Source organism: Heteronotia binoei, chromosome 11, assembly GCF_032191835.1.
Source record: "Heteronotia binoei isolate CCM8104 ecotype False Entrance Well chromosome 11, APGP_CSIRO_Hbin_v1, whole genome shotgun sequence".
NCBI lineage: Eukaryota > Metazoa > Chordata > Lepidosauria > Squamata > Gekkonidae > Heteronotia > Heteronotia binoei.
This window is the reverse complement of record NC_083233.1, coordinates 70406418-70430759: the sequence shown is the minus strand read 5'-3', so window position 1 is coordinate 70430759 and position 24342 is coordinate 70406418. Positions and strand designations below refer to the sequence as shown.

Genomic DNA, 24342 nt, shown 5'->3' with positions numbered 1-24342 from the left:
GAGAAATATTGCTGACTAGCACATGGGGAGAGATGAAGAGAAATACCCCAGGGACATGAATTGTGCTAAGCAAAGCCCCAAAATGCTTTTTTAAAAAATCATTTATTATAAAAGAGAAGGAAAAAAGTGATTGGATTCAAAAAAGCAGAAAAGGGGGCAGAAACAAAATACAGAGGGGACACATAATCACAACGTAGAGATGTTCAGATGGAAGCAATATAGTTGTATTGACTAGGCTAAACACATTACCTCGGTGATAGCAGGTTCCTCAGAGCATGCACAGAGTTCCTTGCAATAATGACTTGGAGAGGTCATTAACACCATCCCGACCTCATGTGGACTCAGTTTCCACTCAAGACTGCAAAGTGAAGACAAGGGGAAACCCCAAATGTCCAGATTTTAATGGTCAATGGAACTGGACCTCAGCCAGTCTCCTTTTAAGAAAGATAAGCTGCTTTCGTCAGGGCTGGAATTCTAGCAGGAGCTCCTTTGCATATTAGGCCACATACCCCTGATGTAGCCAATTCTCCAAGAGCTTACAAAAAAGAGCCTTGTAAGCTCTTGGAGGATTTGCTACAGCAGGGGTGTGTGGCTTAATATGCAAAGCAGCTCCTGCTAGAATTCCATCCTTGGCTTTAGTGAATTCCACACAAAGCTCCATCTCTGAAGTCAGAGGCTATGTTACCAATCACAGCCCTACAAAATATAGCCCCACCTCCATCAAGCATCTGGTAATAGCTCTGAACGTCCATTACAAATAGATGGTGTGGTCCAAGTTGGAATTGTCCTTGTCCAAAAAGGAGTAAGTCTGGCAGGACGGTCCCATGGGGAAGGGAAATGAATGGGCCATTTTCATGTAAACCTCCAAGTGTCCAAGTTCCCAGATACTCTAGGTGACTCTCTTGCCCCAATGAGGTATTAAGAGTTTCTGTCACATCAACCATCTTTCGGTAGCAGAATGTAGGAATTCAAGAGTTCCCTTTATTGGGCAACACTAGCATGGCACTGAATTCTCCTCTTACTTGTCCTGCATCTTCTGCCACTGGGGAACAGCCATGGCTTAGTGGTAGAGCACTTGCCTGGCATGCAGAAGGTCCCAGGGTTGACTCCCAGCATCTCTAGGTAAAGGTTCTTTGGTACCAGCTCTTTAGCCTCTTAAAGCATTGCAGTAGAGCTCATAGCCCAGCCCTGAGTGAACTACACTATTACCCTGCAGCTGTAGGGGGAATTGCTTATTTGAATGCATTTTCATGTGAAAACCTCCTTTCTTTTGGCAACCAACCATATCGGGAAGAAGGTCACCATGGGTTTTGGGAAGCAGATGTTGCTATGTCTGAGATACTACAGAGGTGCTTCCAATCATAAAAGACCAAACTAGATGGACCAGTGGTTTGACTCAGAATTAGGTCAGCTTCATACATGCATGACATTAATGGCAGGGCTTTTTTTGTAGCAGGTACTCCTTTGTATATTAGGCCACACACCCCTGATGTAGCCAATCTTCCAAGAGCTTACAGGGCTCTTAGCGCAGGGCCTACTGTCAGCTCCAGGAGAATTGGCCACATTAGGGTTGTGTGGCCTAATATACAAAGGAGTTCCTGATTAATGGAATAGTATTAGATGGATGGTACTTCTGCATTGATGCACATGTGGCATGCACCCCAGATGATCCACACTGCCCATGTAGATCCCAATAGATCAGTTGTCAACCTGCTGTGTTAAATCTTGTCGTTAGCTGGGTCCATCCCTCGGGGATTACATAAGTTCATGGGGAGCACATCTGTCAGTGGCTACTGATCATGGGGACTAAAGGGAATCTCCACATCCAATGCCAGGAGGCAACTTTAAGGAAAAGCCTTGGCCTCAATCCCCTTTTGTTAGCCCTCCAGAGCAACAGGTTTGGCCACTGAATGAAACAAGATGCTGGACTACATGGACCACTGGTCTGATCCAGCAAGGTTCTTCTTATGTCAGTATTGGATTTATACCCTGCCCTTCTCTCTGAATCAGAGTCTCAGAGTGGCTTACCATCTCCTTTATCTTCTTCCCCTACAACAGACACCCTGTGAGGTGGGTGGGGCTGAGAGAGCTCTCCCAGAAGCTGCCCTTTTAAGGACAATTCTGTGAGAGCTATGGCTAACCCAAGGCCATTCCAGCATCTGCAAGTGGAGGAGCAGGAAATCAGACCCAGTTCTCCCAGATAAGAGTCCGTGCACTTAACTACTACTCCAAACTGGCTATTGGGAAGCCAGAGTCCAGCTAAAATTGATCTTGGTCCCCACTGTTTGTGAAACAGGAGTACTATAATGGGCTTCCCTTGCTCAAATGTTGTAGGTGTTACTGAGAAAACGTACTTGATGAAGTTTGAGAGCCAGTTTGGTGTAGTGGTTAAGTGTGTGAACTCTCATCTGGGAGAACCGGGTTTGATTCCCCACTTCTCCACTTGCACCTGCTGAAATGGCCTTGGGTCAGCCATAGCTCTGGCAGAGGTTGTCCTTGAAAGGGCAGCTGCTGTGAGAGCCCTCTCAGCCCCACCCATTTCACAGGGTGTCTGTTGTGGGAGAGGAAGATAAGGGAGATTGTGAGCCGCTCTGAGACTCTTGAGTGGAGGGCGGGATATAAATCCAATACCTTCTTCAGTCTTCTTGACAGACTGATCCCTCACCAACATTTGCTTCTCCCCTGCACTTTTCCCTGCATCAGCTCAAGCGATGGAGTCCCCCACTAGTTGCTCCGCGAGTGCCTCTTACATCGCAACTCCTTCCTATTGCCATTGCAGCAACAGGATGCTGGTTTTTTGGAGTTCCGGTTGCCGCGACAGGAATGGGAAGGAGCCCTGAAGCAAGGGGCACTGTGGAGCGACTGGTGGGGAATCGATGGCTTGAGCCGATGCAATGAGAAGCGTGGGGGTGGAGCAAATGCCGGAGAGGAATCAGGCAAAGTAGGGAAAGGCTTCTAACGAATATTGAAGGTTGATTTGTAATTTGCCCATTGGCTGGTGTTTCTGAAAAGCTGTGCAGCTCTCTATAGATATCCATTTGCTTTGACTTGTAGGTCCCTTGTAAAATCCTGGCAATTCTTCTTCACTTCTTTTTCCTGAGTGCTTTTGCTTGGATGTTGGTGGAAGGCTTCCATCTGTACAGTATGGTCATCAAGGTGTTTGGATCAGAAGAAAGCAAGCATTTCTATTACTACGGAATCGGATGGGGTGAGTAACTTTTTCTTTCTTGGAGGAAAGAATCATGTATTGGTTCGACTAAGAGTGGGAAGGATCTAGAAAAGATTCTGAAATGTAGGGATGCGTTCCCTCTAAGCTGCAGAATCTTGTGAGGAAAAATTCTACTTTGCGAGCTCCTGGCATTAAAGTTGTGAGCTGCTGCATAAATTTGATTGCTCTGGGGCCATTTTCCCTGAGCTAAGACAAAATGTGTGAGTTGGAGGCTAAAAATCTGTGAGCTAGCTCACGCTTACTCAGTTTATGCTATGGCGTGACACGACCAACAGAATTCACGCCATAGCATTCCCCATTACAATGTATTGGTTTGAAAGTTGGGCAATAAAGAAAGCAGACAGGAGAAGAGAGGCACAACCAAGTTTGAGTCCAGTGGCACCTTTACAACCAACAAAGTTTTATTCAAGGTATAAGCTTTTGTGTGCATTGCACACTTCTCCAGATTTGTTTGAAATATGGTGTTGAAAGCCCTGAGCTGAGTAGCCCAGGCAAGCCTGATCTAATCAGATCAGGAAGCTAAGCAAGGTTGACTGTGGTTAGTACTTGGATGGGAGATTGTCCTTGAAATACTCATTCGGGAGGCAGGGGCAGGCTTACTCAGTCATCTCTCTGAATATCCTCCAGGCCCCCAGTAGGGGTCAGTCACCAGAGCTGGACATGACTTCCACGTGCAGACACACACACACTCACACACAATATAAACAGTGTTCCCTCTAAGCTGAGTTAGTGTGAGCTAGCTCACAGATTTTAGCCTCCAGCTCACACATTTTGTTCTTAGCTCAGGAAGGATGACCCCAGAGCACAATAATTTATGCAGTGGCTTACAACTTTAATGCCAGTAGCTCACAAAGTAGAATTTTTGCTTACAAGACTCTGCAGCGTAGAGGGAACACTGAATATAAAAACACACCCCCCCCAAAAAGAAAAAATGTGCTGTTGGAAGAGAGTTTTGCAGATACCGTGGACTGCCAAAAAGATGAATAAGTGGGTTCTAGATGAAATCGAGCCTGAATTCTCCCTAGAAGCTGAAACGACTCAACTGAGGCTATCATACTTTGGGGTCATTACGAGAAGACAAGAGTCACTGGAAAAGACAACAATGATAGGAAAGGTTGAAGGCAGCGGGAGAAGTGGAAGACCAAACATGAGACGGATTGATGCCATCAAGGAAGCCATGAGGACCCTCAGTTTGCAAGACCTAAGCAAGGCTGTTAATGATGGGATGCTTTGGAAGACATTCATTCATAGAATCATCATGAGTTGGAAGCAACTTGATAGCACTTAACATGCACATGTGTTAGAGTGTCAGACTGAGTTCTGGAGGGGGGTGGCGAATTAAACATTACTGGTTTTAATGAGTTGGGTTTGAGTTGAGTGTGAGGGCTTCTAATGTCCTGGCCCCACTGATGGACCTCCTATGGCACCTGGGTTTTTGGCCACTGTGTGACACAGAGTGTTGGACTGGGTGGGCCATTGGCCTGATCCAACATGGCTTCTCCTTACGTTTGGATTCCTTGGGCCAACTTGCATTCCGTATAGCTGCACACCAGCTTGGGGTGGGTGGGTGTTGCTGTCGTTAACCATTCCATTGTGTCTGACTCTTGGGGATTCTATGGGCCAGCTCTCTCCATGCTTTCCAATCTTATACTGTTTTGTTGAGTTGCTCCACGCTTAGGCTGGTGTCGACTTTTATGGCGTCTAGCCACCGTGTTCTTTGGAGGCCTGGTTTCCTTTTGCCACTAACCCATCCAAACATAATGGCTTTTTCTAGTGAGTTCCCCATGACACGGCCGAAATAAGGCAGTTGCAGTTTTGTGATTTTTGTTTTCTTCCCACGGCACATCTGGTTTGATGCATTCCAATACTTGCTTCTTTGCTGTCCGAGGAACCTGCAGGAGCCTTCTCCAGCACCACACCTCAAATGACAGCTCCTCTTCTTAAAAAAAAGAAGAACCCAAAGAAGCTTGGGATGATCCAGGTGGGCAGCCGTGTTGGGTCTGAAGCAGTAGAACAATGCAGGAGTTAAGCAGCACCTTTGAGACCAACAAACTTTTATTCAGAATGTAAGCTTTCGTGTGCTAGAAGCACACATCATCAGACATTCTACTGTCTGATGAAGTGTGCTTCTAGCACACAAAAGCTTACATTCTGAATAAAAGCTTGGACTGGCCAGTGGTCCATCTACTCAAGCATGGGGTGGGGGTGAGGGGTGGGGGCTGGGGAGAAGAAACCTTCCTCTGCCAAGCTATTTTCCCACATGAAAACTGCACTGGTGGAGGGGGGGACGATTTCCCCAATTTCCCTGCTCCACACAGACACCCCACATGAAGCAGCAGAATCACAACCTCCTCCGGCAGCGAGTGCCACATTTTAATCACTCATGATAGAATCAATGAGTTGGAAGGGACCTCTAGGGTCGTCTAGTCCAAGCCCCTGCACAATGCAGGAAACTCACAAATACCTCCTCCTAAATTCACAGGATCTTCATTGCTGTCAGATGGCCATCTAGCCTCTGTTTAAAAACCTCCAAGGAAGGAGAGCCCACCACCTCCCGAGGAAGCCTGTTCCACTGAGGAACCGCTGTGAACTCACAAACACCTCCCCCTAAATTCACAGGATCTTCATTGCTGTTAGATGGCCATCTAGCCTCTGTTTAAAAACCTCCAAGGAAGGAGAGCCCACCACCTCCCAAGGAAGCCTGTTCCACTGAGGAACCGCTCTAACGGTCGGGAAGTTCTTCCTAATGTTGAGCCGGAAACCCTTTTGATTTAATTTCAACCCACTGGTTCCGATCCTACTTTCCGGGGCCACAGAAAACAATTCCACACCATCTTCTCTGTGACAGCCCTTCAAGTACTTGAAGATGCCGATCATATCACCTCTCAGTCGCCTCCTCTCCAGGCTAAACATGCCCAGCTCCTTCAACTTTTCTTCATAGGACTTGGTCTCCAGACCCCTCACCATCTTTGTCGCCCTCCTCTGGACCTGTTCCAGCTTGTCTATATCCTTCTTAAAATGCGGTGCCCAAAACTGAACACAATACTCCAGGTGAGGTCTTACCAGAGCAGACTAAAGCGATGCCATCACATCACGTGATCTGAACACTAGACTTCTGTTGATAACAGCCCAAAATTGCAACCAAGTCGATTCAATGACATCCCAACCCGACTCTCTTCCCTGCCGTGCAGTTTGTCCCCCTCCTCCCTCAGTTGCCAGGGCTTCTGAGCCTCTTTCCATTTTCGACTGAATGCGAGTCACACAGCAAAAAGAGGATTTCAGCACGCACAATCACACACACACACACACACACACACCCCGTGCCTGGCTTCATTTGCATCTGTTTCCCCTGTGACTAAAGGACCTCTCCCTCTTATTGTCTGGGGAGGGGGACGTAGCTGCAGGGCTCATCAAAGCCTTCCCATCCAGGAAAAAAAAAGAAGAAAAGGAAGCAACACTCAGAGAACAAAAGGAGGAAGGAGCAAAGGTATCCAAGAACATGGTATCCATGTCAAGAGGGGGGATCGGTTTTTTTGCAAAACACCTATTCTCCTTCGGATTGATTTGGAAGCGTGAATCAAAAAAAGCAATTATGGCAATTACTTCAAAATGCCACCATTGTCGCTTGAACTTTTTTTTAAACACCCAGGGGTGCGGCCCTAGGGGAAGTGCAAGCAAATGGATGGCATTTATTAATTTATACACCCCTCAAGTGCCGTCTTTTGTCGGCACAACCCCTGCCTTCCTGTCTTTGCTTCTGACACCATAATTTCTGTTTTCAAAGCCTCCACAATAACCAAGGGTCTTCCCAGGGGAATGGAGGACCTGCAGGCTCTTCAGCTCTGAGTAATACATTGTTCTGGGGCGGCGGGGGGGGGGGGGGAGTGGAGCGTAGGCAGAGAGGATCATCTGAGAGATTTGAAAAAACGAGGGGAAGACCACGCATCTCATTCCAGTTGACATGAAGCAGCGATGGTTCTGAGAGCCTCATCTGACATTCCAATTCGAGTGTTTATTATTCTCGGCTTTAGAATATAAATACATCAAGCCACTCTTGAGTTGGTCTAACACAAGTAGGGATGCCAGCCTCCAGGTGGGACCTGGGGATCCCCTGGAATTACAGCTCCTCTCCAGACTACAGAGATCAGTTCCCTTGGAGAAAATGGCTCCTCTGCAGGGTGGGCTGTGGGGCAATGGACCCCAGCTGAGGTCCCTGTCCTCCACAGGCTCCACCCCCAAATCTCCAGGAGTTTACCAACCTGGATTTAGTAGTCCCACTCCTCATTCCCCACTGGTGGCCAAGAGCCAGTGTGGTGGTTAAGTGTGCGGCCTCTTATCTGGGAGAACCAGGTTTGATTCCCCACTCCTCCACTTGCAGCTGCTGGAATGGCCTTGGGTCAGCCATAGCTCTGGCAGAGGTTGTCCTTGAAAGGGCAGCTGCTCTAAAAGCTCTCTCAGACCCACCCACCTCACAGGGTGTCTGTTGGGGAGGGGGAGAGAAGGTAAAGGAGACTGTGACCACCCCGAGACTCTTGAGATTCAGAGTAAAGGGCGGGATATAAATCCAATATCATCTTTTTTCCTGGCAACTCTACAGAGCAGAGAGCCGCTGAGAGCTGTTTTGCACATTGCATAGTAGCAAACTTTATTTTATTAATTTACAAAATTAGGGTTTCCTGCTGACAGGCGTGCCTTTTATAACGCCCATGTTTGTAAATACTTTTGTTCTGATCCTGCATGCAATTCACATATGTTTTAATCGCAAACCGAAAAATGCAGTGTGTGAAATGATCCCTTGGAGAGCTCCCTGCATACATTTCATTAAACAAGTTTCTAGCTCTTAATAATCCAGCAGTTATTTCAACCATGTGTGGGCGATGCAATCCCCAAAGCCAGTTAGGTTTCCACAGGTCAAAGCATAGGAGAAGGTCATTGCCTGCATAACCTCCCTCGTCTCCCAGTTTGTGGGGTTTAAGAACATAAGAACATCAGAGAAGCCATGTTGGATCAGGCCAATGGCCCATCCAGTCCAACACTCTGTGTCACAGAAGAACATAAGAGAAGCCACGTTGGGTCAGGCCAATGGCCCATCCAGTCCAACACTCTGTGTCACATAAGAACATAAGAGAAGCCATGTTGGATCAGGCCAATGGCCCATCCAGTCCAACACTCTGTGTCACATAAGAACATAAGAGAAGTCATGTTGGATCAGGCCAATGGCCCATCCAGTCCAACACTCTGTGTCACACAGTGGCCAATATCTGTATGTGTGTGTGTGTGTGTATGTGTACATATATATATATAAATATGTGTACATACACACACACACACACACACACACACACACACACACACACACACATATATATATATATATATATATATATATATATATAAATAAAACGTGGCTAATAGCCACTGATGGACCTCTGCCCCATATTTTTATCCAATCCCCTCTTGAAGCTGTCTATGCTTGTAGCCGCCACCACCTCCTGCGGCAGTGAATTCCACATGTTAATCACCCTTTGGGTGACGAAGTACTTCCTTTTATCCGTTTTAACCTGACAGCTCAGCAATTGCATTGAATGCCCACGAGTTCTTGTATTGTGAGAAAGGGAGAAAAGGACTTCTTTCTCTGCTTTCTCCATCCTATGCATAATTTGGGTGGTTTGGGGTGGCTGCTGACCATTTTGGGTTACATGAATCTTTGGCTTGATCCCATGGCTCTTATTGCTTGGGAGCATTCTAAGCCGGGGCCAGGAGACAAAGCCCTATGAGGAGAGACTGAGGAACTTGGGAACGTTCAACCTGGAGAAGAAGAGGTTGAGGAGAGGAACAGGATCGCTCTCTTTTACGTATTTGAAGGGCTGTCACTTCGAGGAGGGCAGGGAGCTGTTGTCAGCAGAGGAGAGGACTCACAATAACGGGTTCAAATTAAGCGTGGGAAAGTACCGGCTGGATGTTAGGAAAACTTTTTTTACAGTAAGAGTTGTTCAACAGTGGAATGGGCTGCCCAGGGAGGTGGTGAGATCCCCCTCACTGGCAGTCTTCAAGCAACAGCTGAACAAACACTTGTCCGCAGGCCTCAGATTCAGCAAGCACTTACAGGAGCACAGCTCCTGAACCTTTCTGAGGGTTCGCCCTCCTCCTCCCCACCTACCTTGTCCATTGAATAGTAGGTCCAGCTGCATAACAATCCCTGGATTAGGAGAGTGGGCAGCCAGCCAGCTACCAGGGGCTTTGCGACGCCCCCAGCATTCCTCATTAACCCCTCGAGAAGCCCGCACCACCCTTTCTTCATTTCTTATGTGATTTTGGGTGGCGGGTGGCTTACTGGCGTTTTGACTGTTGCGGGGGGAAGGACAGCTAGGAGAGCCCCAGGTGAGCGAGGCCTGCTTGGGCTGCCTGGATCTCTAGCCAGCCCAAGCAGGCCTCGCTTACCCGGGGCTCTCCTTTCTTACGTCGGGTTGCTTTTGGCGGGGGGGGCAACATATGCTAATGAGTTATGCTAATAAGCTCCGCCACCTGTTTTTCTACAAAACGAACCCTGCTTGTCAGGGATGCTCTAGACTGATCCTGCATTGAGCAGGAAGTTGGACTAGATGGCCTGTATGGCTCCTTCCAACTCTACGATTCTATAATATGTGTGCTTTAGTTTCACGGTCATCCCACCATACACTTTAATGATGGAGTGGGGCCACTGAATTCCAGACTACAGAGATTAGTTCCCCTGGAGACAACGGAAGCTTTGGGCGGCACTCAGTATGGCATACCATGTATTGTAGGTGAAATCTCTCCCCCAGACCTCTCCTCCATGGTCACCACCCTTGAATCTCCAGGAATTTTCCAGACTGGAATTAGCAGCCCTGTCCACAAACAGGGTACAGAAGCCAACATCTCCCCCAATTGCAGCTGCACACACCAGTAACTAGTATTCAGAGAAAACACCCACCAGCCGTGGTGGTTCCATTTAGTTGTTTTGGCTAACAGCTGTGGATGGATCTGCTCTCCATTAACTTGTTTTGTCTTCTAAGCCAACGGCAATCACTACCTTTAGTAGTAGTGAATTTCACATGTCAGTTGCGTGTTGTGTGAGGAAATGCCCCCTTTTGTTCCTGTGCTTAATCTAATGCCCTATACATTTCGTTGGGTTTGTTCAGCATTAGTATTTTGGGAGGGGGAGGGAAAAGCTCCTGTTCTTTCTCTTTCTTTCCACTTCCTCCACACAATGCCTAATTTGATAAACTTTTATCATATCTGCCTATGAACTATATCGGGGGTGGCCAAACTGTGGCTCAGGAGCCACATGTGGCTCTTTCACACATATTGTGTGGCTCTCGAAGCCCCCCCACTGGCTGGCTTGAAGAAGGCATTTCTCTCTTTAAATCACTTCTCCGAATGCATTTAAAGTTAAAAGTTGCACCTCTCCTTTCCACTTCTCCATCCTTCTACCACCCCATCTTCCTTCCTTCCTTCCTTCCTTCCTTCCTTCCTTCCTTCCTTCCTTCCTTCCTTCCTTCCTTCCTTCCTTCCTTCCTTCCTTCCTTCCTTCCTTCCTTCCTTCCTTCCTTCCTCCCTCCCTCCCTCCCTGGGGAGGGACGGTGGCTCAGTGGTAGAGCATCTGCTTGGGAAGCAGAAGGTTCCTTCCTTCCTTCCTTCCTTCCTTCCTTCCTTCCTTCCTTCTTCCTTCCTTCCTTCCTTCCTTCCTTCCTTCCTTCCTTCCTTCCTTCCTTCCTTCCTTTCCTTCCTTCCCTCCTCCCTCCCCTCCCTCCGACATTCAGATCTTGTGGCACTCAAACACCTGCTGTTTATTTCTGTGTGGCTCTAACGTTAAGCAAGTTTGGCCACCCCTGAACTATAGCAACAGAATACTTAGGACATGCAAAGATATATTACTAAAACACGGATTCATCCTGTCCTTCTCAACCTTAGCTCTGTGTTTTTTTCATGAGAATAGTAAACTGGTTCCAACTGAAATCCATCCCTCTAGCTGACTCTCAGTGCGCAAAAGGCATGGTAAAGGCTCCTCAGAAATTCAAGTTAGGCTCAGTGTGGCCAACCTTTAAAATGGTCTGGAAATTGTCCTGTTGCCTTGGTGATTCAGAACAGCTCTCAAGGGGAAAAAAAAAAAAGTCACGTCGCCTGTTTCGAAATCAAAAAGACATTTCTGCCCTTCCCTTCTGCCGGCTTCTGGTGGCTTGCTTAATGAAACTGTTTACTACTGTAGAAAAGTATTGCTGTTGGATTTGCACTTTGCTTCTCCACAGCCTTTTAAAACAAAAGTTCCCCTGTGCCAAGATTAATTCCTCCCCTCGCAAACTGGAAGAAAATACCACTGTTGCAACAAACCAATACTTGTGTCTTAGGTGCAGGCTCTGGAAGGCCTGTTTACAGGCTTAAGGAGTGACTGCAGAGCTCGTCAGTCTTCTGCAAGCGTCTGTCTAAAGACACAGGAGGCATTTCCAACTTCTTGAAAGAAAATCTTCCAAATTCTCAATGCGAAAGTTCAGGAATGTAGGTTATGCGTATATAAACTGAAGCCGTGCAATGTTTGTAGGTGGACTTAAACCAGCCTGTCTGGCAGGTGGATGGTATTTGCACTGCTAAGGGCTTTTTTGTAACAGGAACTCCTTTGCATAATAGGCCACACACCCCTGATGGAGCCAATCCTCCAAGAGCTTACAGTAGGCTTCATCAGGGGTGTGTGGCCTAATATGCAAAGGAGCTCCTGCTACAAGGAAAGCCCTGCTGATTGTCTTACTTGCACTTGCATTGATAATCTCTTAAAGGTAAAGGTAAAGCACCAGTCATTTCCAACAGGGGTGATGTTGCATCACAACATTTTCATGGCAGACTGCTTTTGCTGGGGTTGTTGCCATTGCTTTCCCCAGTCATCTACACTTTTCTTCCAGCAAGCTGGGTACTCATTTTACCGACTCGGAAGGATGGAAGGTTGAGTCAACCTCAAGTGAGTTACCTGAACCCAGCTTCCTCCGGGATTGAACTCAGTTCATGAGTAGAGTTTGGACTGCGGCTACTGCAGCTGACCGCTCTGCGCCACGGGGCTCTTACTTAGTTATGAACCAATGATTTATCCAGATGATAATCACACAACATGATTATGATAGAACAAATTAGGGCTTTTTTTCGTAGCAGGAACTCCTTCGCATAATAGGCCACACACCCTGATGGAGCCAATCCTCTAAGAGCCTTACAGTAGGCTACATCATCATTATTTGTTTGTTTCGTTATATCCCTAAGTTGGAGTCCAAAGCAGCATACCTCATTCTCCTCTCCTCTGTTTCATCGTCACCACAACAGATCTGTGAGGTAGGTTAGACTGAGAGAATGTGACCACCCCAAGATCACCCAGTGAGCTTCCATGGGGAAGAGTGAGGATTCGATCCTGGGTCTCCCAGATTCTAGTCCAGCAGTCTAACCATCACACTGCACTGCCTCTCGATTTATCTCCCTAACTCATTGTTGAACTCATTTGTGATGAGGGCCGGATCTGACATAAATTAGACGTCACTGGGCCGGGCCGTGTCAGACCAGGCCATGTGTGTACCTATTTAAGACTAGATAGCAGAGATATAAACTTTATAAAGGACACAGACAAACGCAATTAATTTGTTTTTAATTTGTTTTTTTTTTAAAAAAAACATGCTTAAAACATTAGCACTCGGTCTTAAAGGTGCTTTCTTTGTATTTCTCCCATGGGATCCAGGAAACTGGGCAAAGGAAGCTCTGGCTCTTTCCTTCCTTCCCCAGGGGACCAGGATGGGGGGGGGGGAGCCTCAGCCAAGAGAAGGAAGAGAGACTTGACTCAGTGGCTCTGCTGTGCAATTGAGAGAGCCTGGAAAAACAAGCTCTGCCTTCCCCCTTCAGCCTCAGCCAATGGAGAAGACTGAGGTTTTGCTCTGTAGCTCCTGTGCAATTGAGCAAGCCTTGCAAAGCAAGCTGTGATGCAGAAGGAAGCAAGAGAAAGGGAGAAGGAAGCAGACGACAGCCAGTTGCTCAGGGGCCTAATAGGAGCCCTCCGGGGGCCTCATTTGGCCCCCAGGCCGCATGCTTGACACCCCTGCCCTAAACTGGCTCTTGAAATTTGACCTCAGGTTGCTTCTGTGGTTTAATCTCATCTCATGGTAAGATCTACCCTGACCAGACCTGACTAATCAGTGGAAAAGACAAGATTCTGGAGAGATCCCTTTCCTTCCTCCCTCCAGCTGAAAGGCCTGATGCCACAGGAGATGGGGTACAGCCCATGGCATTGTATACCTCAACTGGCAAGTGGACTTAAGGATGCGTGAAACCCGCTTCTTCTATTTCTGCAGATGTTTTTCTCTTCTGTCAGGGCGGCTGCAAAGATCCTTGAATACCTGCGTAATGATTCCCGTCTCCTTGGAGATCTGAGTCTTTGTTATTTGTCTAGTGGACAGAGTGCGTTCGCTTGGATAAGGAAGAGAACACAGTATACAGATAGAGAGCCAGCTTGGTGGAGTGGTTTAAGTGTTGGACTAGGATCCAGAAGTCCCAGGTTCGAATCCCCGGTCTGCCATGGAAGCTCGCTGGGTGACCTTGGGACTCTCAGTCTACCCTACCTCACTGGGTTGTTGTGAGGACAGAATGGAGGAGAGGAGAATGGTGCAAGTTGCTTTGAATCCCCACTGGGGAGAAAGGAGGGGTAGAAATAAATAAGTTAGAGAACAGCTGCCCAATCCTGAGGCCATTAGATGTACAAGTGGGGTTGCCAACATCCAGGAGGGACCTGGAGTTCTCCCAGAATTCCAACATATCTCCAGCCTATGGAGATCATTCTCCCCAGACAAAATGACAATTTTGGAAGGTTATCTCTATGGCAGGGGTGTCAAACTCATGAGGACCGAATCTGACATAAATGAGACCTTATTAGGTTGGGCCATGTGTGTCATAAAATGTAATGCCAGGTAGCAGAGATGTAAACCTTATAAAGGACACAGACAAACACAATTAAAGATTTTTTAAAAAACTTAAAATATGCTTAAAAGTTTAGCACTCTTGCAATATTTTATTTAACAGTTTCTGATAACATGTCTCTTGCTCTGAATTATTGCATCAAAATCTGGAGACAATATCTGTGCTGTAGGAATCTTGAGTATGCTGTTCAGATGTGTGTCTGTGAGTTACAAACGTACTTTTGATTTATTGACATTCATCACAGAAATTTCATGGTCAATGCTTTGAGCCTAAGATCCAGGGGAAAACATGAAATAGCTGGGCATTGTGAGGTTTGTACATAAGTTGCTCCATGTGCTGGTCAGCCAATGGAGAAAATAGAGGCTTTGCTCTGTAGAAGAAGAAGATGATACTGGATTTCTATCCTGCCCTATACTCTGAATCTCAGAGCGGTCACAATCTCCTTTACCTTCTCCCCCTCCCCCAACAGACACCCTGTGAGGTGGGTGGGGCTGAGAGAGCTCTTACAGCAGCTGCTCTTTCAAGGACAACCCCTACAGGAGCTATGGCTGACCCAAGGCCATTCCAGCAGGTGCAAGTGGAGGAATGGGGAATCAAACCCGGTTCTCCCAGATAAGAGTCCATGCACTTAACCACTACATCAAACTGGCTCTCATGTAGCTCCTGTGTGATTGAGCAAGTCTGGCAAAGCAAGCTGTGGTGCAGAAGGGAAGCAAGAGAGAGAGAAGGAAGCAGATGGCAGTGAGTTGTTCGTGGGCCTGATAGGAGCCCTTGGGCCGCACATTTGACACCCCTGCTCTATGGCATTAAATCCCTGCAGAGCTTCTTCCCCTGGCTGTACCCCCAAATTTTCAAGAATTTGCCACCTTGGCCACCCTAAGCAAGAAGATTTATTTATTTTTTATTTATTTATTTAGAATTTATATCCCGCCCTTCCCACAAGTGGCTCAGGGCGGCTTCCAGCATTAGATCCACAGAAGGAGCAAGTATCTCTCTTCTCCCCCCCCCCCCCCCCCGCATCATTGCCTTTCTGGATTGTGTGCCATTTTCATCCTCTGTTCCGGCGCGCACGAATCACCCCAAAATAGCATCCTCCCATCAGGTGGCCTATCGGGGACATCTGCGCAGAAGAGCAGCTTTGTGGGCATGAATATCTATGAGTATTCATTGTATCCCTAAATAGACCCTCTGCACAATCAGGTTGATTGAGTGGTGATCAGTTTTCACCCCACCTCACAGAGACGTTTTACATTAATTTCCACCACAGCGGCTGCAATACAAAACCCCAAAAGGAGGAGTATTAGAACTCTCCGGCGGGATTTACTGTTCTTAACGGAATGCCACAGAGCCAAATTTCTATCGAGATAATTTTTTTCCACATTGTAAATTGCCTTTGGGATGGAAGGCAACATGGTGTAGCCCAATTTTGTCAAATCTCAGAAGCCCCGCAGGATGGGTACTCAGCAGGGAGGCCTCCTAGGAAAATCTTTGCAACTGCAGGGGAAGGAGATGGCAAACTGTCTCCGCTTCTCACTCTATGAAGAGAAGGCTTTTATACCCCACTTTTCTCTTCCCAGCTTGCTTGGGGGTAAAGCGTAGACGACTGGGGAAGGCAATGGCAAACCTCCCTGTTAAAAAGTCTGCCAAGAAAGCATCCTGATGTAACGTCACTCCATGGGTTGGTAACAACTCGGTGCTGGCACAGGGGACTACCTTTACCTTTTAACAGTGCTTTTCTTGTAGAAGAAGCCCAACAGGAACTCATGTGCATATTAGGCCACGCCTCCTGACATCACCATTGTTTCACACAGGGCTTTTTTTTTGTAGAAAAAGCCCAGCAGGAGCTCATTTGCCTATTAGGCCACACCCCCGAAGCCAAGCCAGCCAGAACTGTGTTCCTGCTAAAAAAAACAACAACCCTGCCTTTTACTCTTCCCAAGGAGTCTCAAAGGGGCTTGCAGCTGTTCTCGTGTATGTATTAAATGTCATCAAGTTACTTCCAACTTACAGTGGCCCTATGAATTAATATAAGTTAACTGTGAGAGCCAGTTTGGTGTAGTGGTTAAGTGTGTGGACTCTTATCTGGGAGAACCGGGTTTGATTCCCCCCTCCTCCACTTGCAGCTGCTGGAATGGCCTTGGGTCAACCATAGCTCTCACAGCAGTTGTCCTTGAAAGGGCAGCTTCTGGGAGAGCTCTCTCAGCCCCACCTACCTCACAGGGTGTCTGTTGTTGGAGGGGGGGGAGGTAAAGGAGATTGTGACCACTCAGAGACTCTGAGATTCAGAGTATAGGGCAGGATAGAAATCCAATATCGTCATCATCTTCTTCTTCTTCTCTTCCAAAGCATCCTATCGTTAACAGCCTTGCTCAAGTCTTGCAAACAGAGGGCCATAGCTTTCTGTTGGAATAAGCAATGTATGGTATGCAAAGAGGAAGAGATGAAGACCCTGCAGGGGGCAGCAAGGAGACACTTAGGATAGCGAGGTCAGCACCTTCTCTCCTGCTGTCATTCCTTGTCCAGATTCCTACTCTTAGGTCAACAGCCTCATTCTTGGAAGTTTCACACTTTGTCTTACACTCTCTCTCTGTCAGCTGGTGATGTAGTTAGGACTCTCTCTCTCCTCTTCACTATCAAGTGTGTTAGTTCAGAAATGAAGCTTGATTTACACTTGAATCAGGTTGCGCACCTTTTAATTACTCTGCCAACATTTTGTTGCTCTGTAATTTCGTTAATTAATCTGCCAATATTTTGACGGTCGAGCCAATCCATCTCATGTTGGAGGACTGTCCTCTTCAACTTTGCCTAGCATTGCAATCTTTTCCAGTGACTCCAGTCTTTTCATGATGAGACCAAAGCATGATAGCCCCAGTACAGAAATTTTAACATCTAGGGAGAGTTCAGGTTTGATGTGGAGGGATGGGAATAACCTGAAAAACCCTCAAGTTGCCACGGTTTACAAAACCCAAGCTGTGCGAGTGGTTCAGTTCAACCCTAGTTATCTCGTCCCCGTCTACGAGGCCTTAAAGGGCTGACATTAAAATCTCCACTGCTGAGCAATATTGTCCCTAAATCTTATGGCTCAACTGCAGCTGCTTTGCTCTCAACCGAGCCCAGAATCGCACGAGCGCTTCAGTTTTTGCAGCCGACACGTCACCCGTAGGCAATTTTTCAAGGCAAATCCAGCATTATGACCCTAAGTCGATTAGATTTCTTCTCTTTCCTTAGTGTCACAAGTGGGCGCTTCTTAGGGAGACAAACTGTTTATTTCACACAAACAAAATCCAGTTGAATTTAGAGGCTGCTGCAGCCCGGCCGGCTTTTACTAGTTCGCCTGCTCCTATTCTACCGCAGCCGATAAAGGAAGAGCAGAGCAAGGTGGGCTCTGGGCCATTTTGCATGCACTGAATTAGCTCTTCTTGTTATCCAGATGACTGCCCGATGTTTCATCTGCATAAGTTTTATTATCTTGCCAGGGAACCCTCCATTTAATTTTCTTCTCCAGTGCAGTTTAAACTGATAATCAAGTTAAATCTGGGGGGACGTCTGAAATGTGCTGTGGAAAAGCAGCCAGGTTTGGGCTATATACCACCTAAGTAGACCTGTCTGAATGGTTTCTTCCAAGTCTATATTTTTGCACTGATCTTTTCAATGCAGCGCTTGTAGCTTTTATCTGTTTGCCTGTCTCTCCCCCCCCCCCCCCCCACCCACACACTCTTTATTTTCTCATTTGTCCCTAAAAATCTCTGAGTGGATTATGCAGGACTTTCTTTCTTTGCATTCAAGAAGACAGGAAAGGGGGAAAGGTTCCCTGGAAGCAATGTTTCTTCTAAGCTGTATTAGTGTGAGCAAGCTCACAGTGTTTTAGCCTCAGACTCACACATTTTTGTCTTCGGTCAGGAAGGGTGGCCTCAGAGCAAGCTAATTTATGCAATAGCCAAATCACTCAGTCGTAACTCAGTCAGTAACTCACAAAGGATAATTTTCACTCACAAGGCTCCACGACTTAGAGGGTGCATTGCCTGGAAGATACGTTCCCCACCCCATGAAAGGGGGTGCAATCTTCTATCATCAGTTCTTCTTTTGGCCAGTGGTTGGGGAAGGTTGGAGCCAGGATTGTAACACAATGTCAAAGCACTTTGTAAGCAGGACCTCTTGCATCCCATCTTTGGCATCTCCAGTTAGAAGAACTCCAGCTTTGTGAATTCTGTACACATTCCTGTAGACATCACACTGGGCTTATTAGACTTTTAGTCATGCTTTGAAGGAAACTACGGGGAAAAGCCTTGCTAATGGTATTTTATGGGGTGATAGAGAGAGGGCCCATGTTCCGCGGAGGCATGTATATGCGTTATTGTGAGGAGACAGTATGTGAGAGCAGGCAAGGTGTCACGCGGGAAGAAATGTGCCTCTGCCCACAGAGCTCCATTTCCCTCCCTGTGGAGTCCTTCCTGGTGAAAGCTGTTGATATTGCTTTTGATGCATCAATTTGATTTGATGCCTTGATGTTTCCATATGCAGTTGTTCATCCCACCCACCACCCGCCTCAACTGAATTTGTAGGGCTGCTTTGTAGGCAGGGACAAGAATTTGCCCCCTGTCCCCTTGAGATTCAGTTCACTCATGCAAGGGGCATAGCTCCCCTGCACAGAGATTGCCTTGGATCCAGTGGATCTGCCAACAGAGCAGCTTCTTGCACCAGTGAAAGGCTCCTTGCTCTGGGGGAAAGCGCTGCAACAACAGCTGTGCACAAGTTCCAGGCACGCAATGCTGACCGCTAGAATGAATGGTTGTGATTCAGATGGTCCTGTTTCTGACATGGGTTGTTTGGGAGGAAAGTGTAGAGGTTTTCTTGTTGGTCATACCAATGGAGTTGACAGATGATGGTTGACATTGACACTTTTTTGTGTGTCTGTTGCATATCAAAGGTGTAAAAATGACACGGAAGAATGAAAAATAAGCGGTATGAAAAAGCTCAGAATGGTGGTGGAAAATGCTGTCACCTGATTTATGGTGACCTCCCCTTTGAGCTTTCAAGGCCAGAAATGTTCAAAGGTGGTTTGCTGTTGCCTGACTCTGCATAGCAACCCCATACTTCCTTGAGAGCCAATTTGGTGTAGTGGTTAAGTGTGTGGGCTCTTATCCTCCACATGCAACTGCTGGAATGGCCTTGGGACAGCCATATCTCTCACAGAGTTGTCCTTGAAAGGGCAGCTTCTGTGAGAGCTCTCTCAGCCCCACCTACCTCACAGGGTGTTTGCTGTGGGGAGGAAGGTCAAGGAGATTGTGAGCCGCTCTAAGACTCTGATTCAGAGAGAAGGCCAGGGTATAAATCTACAGTCTTCTTCTTCTTCTTGATGGTCTCCCATCCAAATACTAACCAGGGCAGACTCTGCTTAGCTTCCAATATTTGACAAGATAATGAAAAACAAGCTATACAAAAGGGCTGAGAAAGACAGCATACAATGGAGCATGGGAACGGATCATATTCGTGCATTCCTGGCCAGAATAGCTTAAACTACAGAGCGTTTTTCTCTCCCTCAGGTATAGTACGTATAAATCTCTCACAGTTGGTGGTATCAGTCTTTGGAATCCAATATGCAACTTTTGTGGCCTATGCAGTCCTGTGAAATCACTCACATTCTCCCAGAATGCTGTGCAATGTGATTATTCAGCCCTTCCTTAAAAAATACAGCCCCCCCCCTTTTTTTTAAAGGTTACCCATTGCCATTCATTTCAGGAAAAATAGCCCCTGCTAGAACGGCAGAACGGGATCTTAAAATGGATAGGTTTTATTTATGGCTTTCGTGGGAACTCTACTTTTTTGGTGCTGGAGAGAAAGTAAGCGTCCGGTGGCATTTTTTATGCCGTATCCCTGCCGGTCGAGTTATCTCCGGGGAGACTCGGTGCTTTCTGTTTCAGAAGCTATTTTTAGGGGCTCAGATTGGGAGCCATTGACTGAGGAGTGTTATTAAAGGAGATGAGCTAGATATTGCTTGACTGGGAAGCGCTGCAGAGAGCCGAGCCAAAGAGATTAGATTTTTTTTTTTCCTTCCTGAGAAAGTTGGATCAAAGATACAGAGTTTCGTTATCAACAGAGGCAAAGCCAGCGATCGCCTTTTAACGGCTGCGGTTCAGGGCCCCATTTACTGATCAGCCGTTTGGAGAACTGGTAGGTAATGGCGGGCCGCAAAGGTTATCTTCTTTCTGCGCAAGGGCGGAAGGGCATCATTCCCGCAACAATGGCTGTCTGTCATCATAATCTCACATTTTTCAATCCGGGGGACCCCAAGGGGTCCGCATGGTGTCCCGTTCCCTAGCCCATTCCATTCCCAAGAGAAGCCAAGGACAAAGAGAAGTGTGGAGCCAGGCTTGATCCTGTGGAGACAGACAGAGCAGTGTCAAATTGAAATTGTATCCCTTGGTGAGCTGCCTGATGAAGGATTCACTCTGATGAAAGTGGATGGAAGCGGCGGTCCAGTTGCAGCCACACCAGTTTTGGGAACTGCAATCACACCTGCATTGGTCTTCAGGAGGTTTCACATTCCATTCTCGCAGCAAAGCCGTGGGGTCAATCAAAATGTTGGGCGAGGATGAGTGACCCGTGGTTATGGCCGTGTTGGGGTACAACATATGAACATATGAAGCTGCCTTATACTGAATCAGACCTTTGGTCCATCAAAGTCAGTATTGTCTTCTCAGACTGGCAGAGGCTCTCCAGGGTCTCAAGCTGAGGTTTTCCACACCTATTTGCCTGGACCCTTTTTTGGAGATGCCGGGGATTGAACCTGGGACCTTCTGCTTCCCAAGCAGATGCTCTACCACTGAGCCATCGTCCCTCCCCATTTTGCATGCAGATCTTGCCAGTCTGACATGCTAACTACTACACCACACTACTACACCCCAGTCGAGTGGAAAGGCATAATTCATACAGAGATGGCTCTCTGCAGGCCTGCTTTTGTAGAACAAGCCCAGCAGGAAATAATTTGTATATCAGGCCACAACCCCTGACACCAAGACAGCCAGAACTGCGTTCCTGCTCAAAAAAAGCCCTGTCTGTCTGTCATCATAATCTTACATTTTGCAATCTCAGCATTCCTCTGGGGTGTGTGTGTGTGTGGAGTGGGACTCCAAGGGGTTGGCATGGTTTCCCATTCCTAGCCCATTCCATTCTCACAGCAAAGCCGTGGGGTCAATGAGGATGTTGAGTGAGGATGAGTGACCTGCGTTTATGGCTGTGTGGGGGGTATTTTTGTATGCAGATCTTGCCAGTCTGACATGCTGACTGCTACACCACACTGGCTCTTGGTTACCCATGCAATGACCCGGCAAGGTGGACCAGGACTAATGGCAGCAGAGTCAGTTCCAGGTTTTGTAGGGGCACAGGTGGAACATTTCCATGGCCTCCTTCTATGTCCACCACCAGGGTTTTTTCTGTTGTGGGAACTCCTGTGCCTATTAGGCCACAACCCCTGATGTAGTCAGTTCTCCTGGATCTTACAGTAGGCCCTGGACTAAGAGGCTTGTATTTGTATTTATTTTTGCGGATTTATAGTCCGCCCTATCCCATATTGGGCTCAGGGCAGATCACAACATAATAGAACAATTTAAAATCCAACAATAAAACAATTAAAACAAGCAGATAAGATAGCATGGATGGTGTAAGCACAGATTAGGACACAGATGTCCTAGGTGTCCTAGGTCCAAACTGTCCGCCTGATCTCTAGCATTCAGGATGGTAAGTCAGTGCAGGGAGGCCAATCAGAGGGTATAATCAATAAAATGAAATGAAATGAGGACGCCCGCTTGCCTCAGCTAAAAGCCTGGCGGAATAGCTCTGTTTTACAGGCCCTACGAAATGGTAGTAAATCCGGTAGGGCCTGAATCTCCGTGGGAAGCTGATTCGGTAAGCTCTTGGAGGATTAGGGTTTGTAGAAACTTTCGGGCTCAAGTGCCGTGTTCTACTGGAGAAAGTTTTCCTTCCAGACGTTTCGTTCTCAGCTGCGGAAAACATCCTCAGTGGCGTTGCAGCCGGAGCAGGCGCTCTGACCTTCTTGGCTGCTGTGCATTGAGTGGGGCCAGGGCTGCTGGAGAGCTGCTCTTTCTATGCTGGAGGGGGTGTGGTGAAAGGGCAATTGGTTTGTGGATGTGCCCATTGTTTGGTGGGGCTTCCTGGAAGGGTAGTGATAAGGAAACTGGCTGTTGAATGTGACCATTGTTCTGTGTTAATTGCTGGGAGGGTTGGAAGGGGTGTGAAGATAAGGAAGATGGTTGTCTGTGCTGATTGTTCTGTGGAATGTGCTGGTTGTTCTGAGACTTTCTGCAATTTATAGTCTGTAGGGTGTTTTGCAGAGCTGGGTACCAAGATTGGTGGATTAAAATGCCTTCTTCCTTTCTTGGAGGATTGGCTACATCAGGAGAGGGGTGGGGTGGTCTAATATGCAAAAGCGTTTCTGCTACAAAAAAATAATAATAATTTTTAATTTATATCCTGCGCTCCCCGTCAAAGCAGGCTCAGGGCGGCTTCCATGGCATAATATAAAATGCAGACATTACAATAATAAAAATACACTAGTTACATAGCAATTCTATATTACAGCTCAATTAAATGTACCACTACAATAAAACCATCTAATTAAAACCATCAAATTTAAAACCAACAAATTAATACGATGCTACAGTCTCGACGTTACTCATCTGACAATGATACGTGACGACGGTCCGATAGGTTCCTCATTAAGAAAAAGCCAGCTGAAAGAGGGTAGTCTTGCAGGCCCTGCGGAACTGGGCAAGGCTCCGCAAGGCCCGCACCTCTTCTGGTAATTGGTTCCACCAGTGGGGAGCTGTGATCGAAAAGGCCCTTTCTCTCGTAACTTTCAGTTTGGCCTCCTTTGGCCCTGCTTACCACCGTTTCCAGCCCCACCCATGCCCCCAGCTGCCTGTGTGTCCTCCCCCACTTGCAAGGCTTCCCAGCACCGGCGTTCAAAGCTGCCCATGAGGCCGACATGCTCTTTGCCTGATGGCGCTAGGCACTGCACACAGCTGAGGAGCCTCAGGAGCACCACAACCATTAGCCACCTGCCCTTCCGCTGCACAGCATGTTCAGCTGGGAGGATGGGTAGAAGACCACTTGTAAGCAGGTGGGGGAAGGTTAGGCAGTAGGCAAGGCAGGTGCATGGAGGAGGGGGGGATTGGTGGCAGTGGGCCTAGGGTTGCCAGGTCCCCTGTAGAGAATGACCACTTTGGAGGGTGGACTCTGAGCTGCTGTACCCTACTGAGGTCCCTCCCCACCCCAAATCCCATCCTCCCCAGGCTCCATCCCCAAAATCTCCAGGTAGGGCAGTCCTATCTCCAGGGCTTTTTTTGTAGGAGAAACTCCTTTGCATATTAGGCCATACCCCCTCTGATGTAGCCAATCCTCCTGGAGCTTACAGTAGACCCTGTACGAAGAGCCCTGTAAGCTCTTGGAGGATTGGCTACATCAGGGGGTGTAGCCTAATATGCAAAGGAGCTCCTGGTAAAAAAAAAAAAAAAAGGCCTTGCCAATCTCTGTGCTACTCGTGGGCTCAAATCTAGTTGTCACACTGAAGAGCAGCACAATTTCCCTCTGAGAGCCAGTTTGGTGTAGTGGTTAAGTGCGAAGACTCTTATCTGGGAGAACCGGGTTTGATTCCCCACTCCTCCACTTGCACCTGCTGGAATGGCCTTGGGTCAGCCTTAGCTCTCTTCTCTGGGAGAACCGGGTTTGATTCCCCACTCCTCCACTTGCACCTGCTGGAAAGGCCTTGGGTCAGCCATGGCTCTCTTATCTGGGAGAACCGGGTTGCATTCCCCACTCCTCCACTTGAACCTGCTGGATGGCCTTGGGTCAGCCATAGCTCTCTTATCTGGGAGAACCGGGTTGGATTCCCCACTCCTCCACTCGCACCTGCTGGAATGGCCTTGGGTCAGCCAGAGCTCTTATCTGGGAGAACCGGGTTTGATTCCCCACTCCTCCACTCGCACCTGCTGGAATGGCCTTGGGTCAGCCTTAGCTCTCGTCAATGGGAGAACCGGGTTTGATTCCCCTTTCCTCCACTTGTGCCTGCTAGCATGGTCTTGGATCAGCCATAGCTCTGGCAGAAGTTGTCCTTGAAAGGGCCGCTGCAGTGAGAGCCC

The 24342-nt window shown here is 47.5% G+C and overlaps 1 protein-coding gene across 3 annotated transcripts in view; it reads left to right on the top strand.

Annotated features, from left to right (window-relative positions):
• The window catches only part of ADGRD1 (adhesion G protein-coupled receptor D1), a 442408-nt gene that overhangs the window by 292543 nt on the left and 125523 nt on the right, over positions 1–24342 (top strand). For all 3 annotated transcript variants that reach the window (XM_060250081.1, XM_060250080.1, XM_060250079.1), the window contains one exon: positions 3055–3208. In XM_060250081.1, coding sequence (XP_060106064.1) covers positions 3055–3208 — 154 coding nt within the window. The remainder of the gene's footprint in view (positions 1–3054; positions 3209–24342) is intronic.